At 39.8% G+C, this 9,441-nt stretch overlaps 1 protein-coding gene across 1 annotated transcript in view; it reads right to left on the bottom strand.

Moving 5' to 3' along the window:
* Positions 1–1,868: 1,868 nt before the first annotated feature.
* Positions 1,869–9,441, bottom strand: part of grk3 (G protein-coupled receptor kinase 3) — a 59,028-nt gene continuing 51,455 nt past the window's right edge. Inside the window, exons 20-21 of the mRNA XM_066650152.1 lie at positions 6,143–6,256; positions 1,869–5,898 (exon numbers count right to left, since the gene is read on the bottom strand). Of these exons, the coding sequence (XP_066506249.1) occupies positions 5,737–5,898; positions 6,143–6,256 (276 nt within the window). The 3' untranslated portion in view covers positions 1,869–5,736. The remainder of the gene's footprint in view (positions 5,899–6,142; positions 6,257–9,441) is intronic.

Raw genomic sequence — 9,441 nt, 5'->3', positions numbered from 1 at the left:
CTACGACTCTACCTGTTGCGCCACTGTGCTGCTCTAGCTTTAAAGCAGTGTGACATCCAGAAAATCCATCCCCATACCCAAGGTTCAAGAGAATTAAAAAATATATATTTATTTTTTGGTTTATAATTTATGGTTTGTTTCTAGATAGGAATTGGTAAAAAAAAAATTCTGCCTTTCAAAAATTAAAGCTCTAAATACTTTTTACTGGTCAACCAATTCCATTATCCCAATCTCTTTGGATTTGTCCTTACTTAGCAATCATTTGTTTTCATTCACAATGACTTTTCCCAGCCTTAAACAAGTGGAGCTTGATATTAAAGAATACCATTTCCATAAAGGGGTTTACATAGTCTACAACAACATGAAGGTAGGTAATAAGTGTTCGAGTAACAGCCACATAAATATCCAGGCTTCCAAACAGAACATTACCCAGAGCATCACACTGAATGTTGGCTTGCCTTCTTCCCATAATGCATCTTAATGCCATTTCTTTCCCAGGAAAACAACACCCACACACACAGCTGTCCACGCAATATTAAGGAAAATGCATTCTTCCCTTGCTTCATGGTCTGGTTAAGATGCTTACCTGCCCAGTTGTAGGTGCTATCAACGGTGGACAGTCTGCAGCTTTGGAGACTGCAATACAATGCAGTGTTAACGCCTTCTCATCATAGACAGCATAAACATTTTCAACACACGTTAACAAGACTAAGGGACCTGCTGCACCATTTACTGGGGGGCTTTCCTTGGACTTCTGACAGGTATTGACCACTGTGTACCAGGAACACCCAGTGAGACCTGCTGTTTGGAGAGGCACTGACCCAGTTGTCATCACAAAATAATCGTTCTTTTGTTGACTAAAACATCTCATACTTTGTTAAGTGCCAGTGTAATGCGATAATCAGTGTGATTCACTATTCCTGTCCATAGTTTTTTAATGTTCTCAGAAATACTCAATGATTCAATAAACTTCATAAGCAAGATGGACAGATCATTAGCAAAATGGCATGATTTTATTGACTGTCTTGTGAGAATTGCAAGCATTTGATTGCTGTCAGCATGTTGGAGCTTGCCCTTCTTCCAGTTAAAAGCAGCCACTGACACCGCAGTGCTCTCTAGCGAAACCAGGCCTGCTCACATTAACTTAAAACTGCACTGTTGAGTTTTAGAGCTGTATACAAAGTATAACATGATTTGGATATTGAACACTGAACAACCAGAACATTATGACCATCACCTTGTTTCTACACTGGAGTTCCTGACCATATTGGAGCACTTTGTAGTTTTATAATTACAGACTATAGTCCATGTGTTGAAATATATAACTTATTTTCCCTTTTATCCTGTCCTTCGATGGTCAGTACTCCCACTGAGCAGGTATGATTTAGGGGGTGGTGGTGTTAGTGTGTTGTGATGTTGCGAGTGGATTAGACACAGCAGTGTTACTGGAGGTTTTAAAAAAAAAGTGTCCACTCCTGTCATACCCTGCTTTGTCTGATTCACTCGTACCAGCACAACATACACTAACAACCCCACACCACATCAGTGTTACTGCAGCTTTGAGAATGATCCACCCACTCCCAAATCATACCTGCTCTCCCTAGGGGTCCGGAGAGTACAGGGTGAAAGGGGTCAAATTTATATGCATGTCATGAGGAAATCTGACATTCACTGAGCTACAGCATTTTTTTTTATTAAATATGTTTAGGAAAAAAAACAACTAAAGCACAAATGTTGTGCCATAACGTTAAATTCAGTAAAGTGTAATTGTGAATTAAAATGCAGGTTTGCTGTAGAGGATATTTAGTAACTTGCATTTAGGGAAAAAAAAGAAAAACATCTCTAAAGCATGAAGAAAATAGACAAGGCAACACGAAAAAGGGGCTTTTATTTCTGAACTGTTTTTAATGGGCAGTCCAACACACGTTCCTAGCTTCTCTGGGAAGGAAAAAATTAATTATATTCATCAATAATTATAATAATCTTAACTGTAATACCCCCAGACAGTAGTATTTGCGTTTGTTTGCGGCACAAAAAAAAAAAAAAAAAGAAAAAAAGAAAAACAAAAAACCCAAAAAACAAAAGTTCTGGTGACTGTAAACCGTATTCTTCTACAGCTCTGTGCTCTAGAGGAATCCACTAAATGGATACTTCGCACAGAATGGCTAGCTCCCCAACCAGACAATAAATATGAAACAGACCAAGAGAATCCTGCATTAAACAGACAAAAATAATAATCTGCAACTTGTAGGTACACTATCTAAACTTATGTGCAAGATCTGAGCTGATTCTTCACCACAAATATTTGAAACGCACATCAAACCCAATCCCGTCCCAATACTTGTTTATTTCTATTTTTCTTTTAAATAAACCTAATTCATTTGTCATTTCATATACACATATTTACTTTGTTAGTTTTTTTTTTCCTATTTTCTGTCCTCTGTTACTTCTTATTGTGTCAATAATCTTGAAATCGGTGTTCGGCAGACAAATTCACCTGTACGGACAGACACAAGCATTTGAAAGAAGCAAACATTAACATAATGACATTCTACAGTTCAAATAAAATATAAAAACCCTGAATAAAAAAGTGAATATTTGGGATTTGTGGAGGTGCCACCATCTTTGAGAACTGGGTAAGTTAACACAAATTTCTCTATAGGTACCAGTGACTGCTGGTAGCTTGAAGGCTAACCAATATTCAGTCGTGTAGTGGCCGCCGAGAGCAGGTCTCGGAGCTCACCAGATCACCTAAATTTGGTCATGACTTTGTACCCTTCCTCAAAAGACACCTTCGTCCACCTGTGTAAAAAAAAAAAAAAAATAATAATAATAAAAATACATATATAAAAACGTACCAATTTTGGCCTTGAGACACAGGGAATGGAGAAGGTGAACTGTGGGCTGCGTAATGACAGAAGTTTCTCATTGGTTCAGAATGATCTACTACTACAGTTGTTTGGCACATTTTTGTCAGCTCGTGAAGTCTGGTGGTTAGAAAGTGCAGTGATAATTCAAACATCCAAACCATTTTGGTTTCAAAATAATACCCTTGAAGGGCAGTAAAACATGTTCCTCAAGGATGGCACCTCCCCGACACTTAAAGGCTACAAAAACAGATTAATCCCAAACCCAACATTTTTTTTGTTTGTTTGTTTTTAGCAAAACCCAGAGTCTCATGCAAATCAAATGTTCATTTTTGAAATGCATGGACGAGAACCACTTTTTTTTAAAAATTACTGCATGGAGAAACCTGAAATATACAAATAAGAGAAGGGAGAGGAAAAAAAAAAAACAACTTAAAATTGCATTCAAAACTGCCTTTTTATGCCTTTTGCTGTGCTTTTTCTGCCAGGCGAAAGAAAGAAAAAAACAAACAAAAAAAAAAACATACTTCAAAAATAAGTAATCTATAGAAATCTGCATTTTGTCACATTCAAAATAATATAAAAATTAAAACTATACTGAAATCAAGCATTACAAAAAATGGTTTAAAGTTGTTTCTCCTCCACCATCTCACCTACTCAAATGCTGACGTGAATTTTCTTTCACTGAGCGTAGGACACCAACATACATACACGTGTACTTTCCGTCTTTGATTAACAGTCTGCCTGCCTGCAGATGGATGATGGCAACATCGATCGACACATGCAGGGTGTCACATTTGTGTGGGGAGACAGATTATAAACTGTGCACCTCGCTAGACGAAAAAGCCGTTTCTTTTTTCAGGTCTTTCGCACTGATCTGTCTCATCCTGAGGTATGCACACTGACTGAAAGCGGTCAAAACCGTACCCACCCACAACCCTCCCTATCCCCCAAGCCGAGACAAAGGGACAGAAACACAGACAGGCAGACAGACGATTCCCCATAAATGCAAACATTTTCAAGAAGAGTATACTGTAGATGCACAGAGAAAGGATTGATTCTTATGTACAGTCAGACCAGAACTCCACAATGCTGCTCTAGTTTTTCAAGTGGTGCCCGGAACTAAATGGTCACGTATTTGTCCATCAAAGAATCGGTGTCTCTGTTCATGGTCCATTAATGGAGGAGGTCCTTTTGGATGGAGAAGTGTAGGGGCTGCAGGCTTTTTTGGTGCTCACACCTCATGATCCTGCACCCCTGCCACTATCTTCTGTCCCAGTCTGGGGGAGTCCATTGCTATTCTGATATCTGCAGTGGAGCCCAGAGTTGAGCAGGCTTGGAGTGAAGAATCATCAAGTCTCGTAAGTAATATGTATAGGTATTTTTTTTTCTCTTGGCACTTTTATTTTTTTTTTGCACTTCATTAAGTGGGATGAAGGTTGGGGAGAGATTGGGATTGGGGTGGGGCTCACTATCTCATTCCCATCATGAAGCAGCGAAATCTCTCCCTCTTCAGGGAAAAAAAAATAAAAAATAAAAAGAAATAAAAATGGGAATGTTTCTTGCTGACACTACAAGCCTTTAAGCAACTTTTTCCTTTTACAATCAAGTAAATTAACTAAAACACATGCGCGCACACACACACACCGACAAATGTAACCAAATTTGGTCTCTTTAGAGCTGAACACCAGAATCACCCCGTCAAGGACAATCTTCTGGAAGTCTGACACAGTGTGCTCCCCTCAACCACTTCACCTAAAGCACATTTAACAAAAGGGAGCAGCCAATTTGTGTAGAAAGAAGGGAGGTAGTGATTGTGATGGCTAATGTCCTAACCACCACAGTACACTAATTAGTATCCATTTGTGTGTTCCATTTCAGGAAAACAAAGCAAAACAAAACCCTCTGAGACTGACTGTAATAAGTAATGCTGTGAGTCAGCAATATTGACATTATGGGTCAGACAGTGCATCTTCAACAAATGGGCCAATCAATAAGGTGGCCTCGGCTAATCCAAAAAAGACCGTGACAAGACGACAGAAGTGACATCTTAAATGCCATTTTGTGAGACAAGCTTTCATTTGATTAGATCTCCATATTTTCAAAGCTCTAATTTCATTCAACTCCAGATGACTTCCAAAGCCAGACAGAATAATGTCCTACCAGCTTGCACGACAACATGTGACATCAATACTGCCCAACGGCAGCACCTTGCCCGCTGTCTCGCACGTAAAGACTTACTACCTGCGTCTTCACGTAGAGAACTCCAATTGGGTCAGTCTAGCCCACACATTCACAGCAGAAGGAATAATGGCAGAGGCACAGGATTCAGTTTTACCACAGCTTCACACTTAAGTCTATGTACATGTGTGCATGGCTGCAGTGGACTGATGCCTGGGGGGAGGGGAATTAAAAATAAAAAGCTTTGGATGAGAAGGAGTTTCACAGGCGCAAAAGGGAGGAGGTTTCGGTGGGCAGGGGGAACAGTCAAATTCTATGAACAAGGCAGAAAGGCCCAGTCTGCTCCACATGAAAGTCCACACTAGTCAACATGTACTCCTAAATCAGCACTGATAACACTAGTCGTTTAATGTTATCTTGGAGTGGCAACCACCCCAGCGTGTCAAGTTGCAAGTGTTGTGCGTGTCTGAAGGACAGAACAGCAACGACTTGGGTATGGTCCAGCAGAAGTGGAGGTTTGTCTTTAGATGCCTGAATGAGCACAGGGGGAGCTTTTGTGACTCGGGGGAGAGGAAAAAAAAAAGTGTGTGTGAGCGTGAAAGTGTATATATTTGTGAATGTATGCGTGATAAAAGAGAAGGGAGGCGATGAAGAGTGGTGAGGTGGTGGTGGTGATGGTGGTGGTGGTTCACAGGCCGTTGCTGTTACGATGTGTAAGCGGTGGTTTGGAAAGTTCCACCACACCTGCCCGGCCCTTGCCGATGACTTTTGGAGCCCTGCGCAACAGCTTCTGGGCTTCTGTGAATGCCTCATTCAGCTCCTTCTTCCACTGTACAAACTCTGGGTCACTCTGAGAGGCAAGCAAAAAGCACAAGCAACCACTCAAAAAAAACCTCAGCCATGTATTTAGTTGCAAATACAATTTGTAGATAATTGATTTACACTGGAGCATTAGTATGATTATTGCTCCCAACATCATAACAAGATAACAATGAAACAACATCAAGAGTGTAGCAACATGAGAGGAAAGGGCTGAAGATAAGATGACACCATAATGATGCACAGTGAGCACGCAGAGGGGGACGCAAACCTACCTCGCACTGCAGGACAAACTGCTTCCCTCCTTTGATCCTCAGCAGGATGCATTTCTTGTCCTTGATCTGCGTCTCCTCCACAGACACTATTTGCTCCATTGTCAACAAGTTTTGCTTTAGGGAAGGAGAATAATTAGTGAGTCCTTCAGGGAGAATGGAAAGGAAATAAATAAATATGGTGTACACCAGACTGAAATCAAGCAAGCCTTGCACTCACATTAATCTACTGTCAAACGCTTGCTGCCAAAAAAGTCTAGGGGTATATGACTTTTGGCAACAGATTTACAAAATTCTCTTTCCACTGAAACTATTCAGTGTTTCCTGAAAGGTTTACATATATGAAGAGTTATTTAAGAATTACTTTTAAGGAAATAATTTGAAAAATGTGAATAATTCACCAAATAACTTTATATTATCCATTTAAAAAATTAAGTAGCACAGCTTGCTTGAGCAGTTTTGGCATTTATATATATATATATATATATATATATATATATAAATATATAAAAGTTTTTCAAAAAGACTCAATATGGAAGCGGCTTGACACTAAATGGTGCATTGTAGTACATTTATTTGTTTACACAACGGTGGTTAAAAGATCTGTCTTCAATGTAAATACATGCATTTGCAATTTATGTGTACTATCATGACAGTATTTATCTTTATTTTTTTAAACACATTTTTAACAATTAGACAAGGCTATTGCGTTCACACAGCAGTTTTATGGCTTTGAAAAAAGTTTAATATCTTGGGGAGGTTCTATGACAAAAGACACCAAAAAGGCAGGAACACAAAAGAAGCAACATCTGTCTGGAAAAACATGGGGATGTGTGTCATGACAGGGCTAAATATGAAAAGCAATATGTAATTCGACCTGTAATTCTTCCAGGGACAGAGGGAGAAAAACATGACAAGATCATGGATCGCTATAAAATCACAGAGGGGAATTTACGATAGGCCAAACCTCAAAACGGCATGTAAATTCCATCCTGAAAATGGCTTATGGGTAATTATGAGTAATAGTTTTCCATGGGTTGCTTTCAGACACATGAAAACTTTGAATGTCGTTTTCTATGATTATGGCTCTGAACAATTCTGGAGGTTTAAATTTATTAAAGGTGACACCACCTCCATTTTCCTGTGGTCTTAATGAAATGTGAAATGGCTGTGATATGATTTGGTCAAGATAACACAGGGATTAAGCACCACAGTGCAATTCTTACCCTGTCTACACAGTCCTGGGCAGAACACAGGGTTGATTGGCAGTTCCTTTAAAGGGAACATATTATACCACTTTTTCCTCAAGTTAATCCATATGTTATGACCAGATAAGTACTAGTTTATTTGCAAATTTAAATAAGCTATTGATAAATGCAAAATAAAAAAATATTTTGTTCACCTCCCTCTAGTAACAATTAAATTAATTAAAACATTTTAATACATGAGACAGAGAGAACCATAAAATTGTATGCACTTATGCATTTCATTTATAATGGTTGGAAAAACACATACTGTCACTACAGGGAGGTGACCACAAAAAATGGCGCTTCCATGCAAGCATGTTTGACTGCTGTAATTCTACTTTGACTGCTGTCAAGAGCATATGGCAACTCTTTCCTACATCTCTGGCTCAAAACCAACACAGAAACACCCCCCCCCCCTTGTGTTCTATTTTGTCATCTTCCACCCTTTATCATGAGTTAAAAAGGTTGGCAAAAGGTTTATAAGTGGATAGGAGTACACCATTCTAGAGGCTCAGCTTTATACTGGCACTTCTTAGCTTAGTGAAGGGAAAAGGAGGCGCAACAAGCAGTCTCTAAGGGCAGGACTGGCAACCCTTCACTTTGGCCAAAAAAACACATTAGGGGTCAGCTAACATTCTCAACAAGGTCCCACATACACAAAAAATGAATCAACACTAGTACAATAAACAATATTGTACTTATCCTTAAAAGCTGACCAAGTTGGAAGACAGATAAGCAGTAGTCAAGCCTGTAAAACTTGCTTCTTCCTAAATCACTGAAATCTGATTTATTTAACCTGCTTCTCCTCCCACTGCACACACAAATGCTCAGTAGGATGTGGTTTTCCCCTTCAAGATAAGAGAGGAACTAAATCCAGGTAGCTGGAGAAATCTCAACTTTTATCTTGCTTACAGATCACAGCTAAAACTCACTGGCCCCTGGGAACCCACCGTGACCTACTTCTCTCTAAATTACTTAGCGGGTTAAGCGCTGGGCTTAAATCTATTTCTTCCGGATGAGAAACGCTGGGTTTGTTGGAGAAGACATGACTGCAAAAGCAAACACGGGATTCTAAACTGCTCAAGATTACATTCACAGGTCTTCAGTGGTAAAAATGCATACTACAGGAAGTCTGGAAGAAAGTCAACAACTACACAAGCCACAGCATTGCTGGTATATGCTAATCTCTACAGCACCCTTATGCCCTGTGTCCTTGCCTTGGTTCAAATCATTTTAGTCATTTTCTGCACTTGCACCAAGGTAAAGTAAAAAAGAATTTAAAGGACTGGCAAGGGAGACAAGGCATCAGACACCACCAACTTACCTTAAGTCCATGTTTTTTAAATGTTTTTATCCAATGATCCTACAGAGTGAGGACAGACAGGCAGCACTCATTCTCTTACTTTAATTCTGAACAGCATTCCCTGAACACCAGAGCACAGACACGTACACAAAAACAATTCCATTCCGGAAAAGCACAAGCACAAGAACTCTGTCTATAAAGCCATGTTGTTCTAGCACGTGTAGAACGAGGCCTGGTGTAGGCTGGCTTAAATAACCATGGACTATGGCCTTGATTGCAAAAGGTCTTTCTAAAATCACAATATACACCTCCACATAAAATGGTACTGATACCATAAATGATACACATTATATGTGCCATGCCATGACATGTTTGCTTTTTTAACAGTCTGTATGGTCCCCTTCATCTTTGGGACAGAGAACTAGAGTTTTCTCTGAGGGCAGTTGTGGTCTGGTGATTATGGAAATGGACTTGTATCCGGAAGGTTGGAGGTTCAATCCCCAAAGCCATCAGGTCATGACTTAAGTTCCCTTGAGCAAGGCACCTAAACCCTAACTGCTTCCCCCAGGCACCATGACTAGGGCTGCCCACTGCTCGGAGCATGTGTGCTCACTGCCCCCAAGTGTTCACTAGTGTGTGTGTAAATGTGTGTTTCACAGCACGGATTGGGTCAAATGCGGAGAACAAATTCCTCTGTGTGTAAGCACAGTGGCCAATAACGTGATTCTAATTCTTCTAGACTTATTTATTTA

Source organism: Hoplias malabaricus, chromosome 18, assembly GCF_029633855.1.
Source record: "Hoplias malabaricus isolate fHopMal1 chromosome 18, fHopMal1.hap1, whole genome shotgun sequence".
Classification (NCBI taxonomy): domain Eukaryota; kingdom Metazoa; phylum Chordata; class Actinopteri; order Characiformes; family Erythrinidae; genus Hoplias; species Hoplias malabaricus.
Note: the sequence above shows the minus strand (reverse complement) of the source record. Positions and strands in the feature narration are given on the sequence as shown.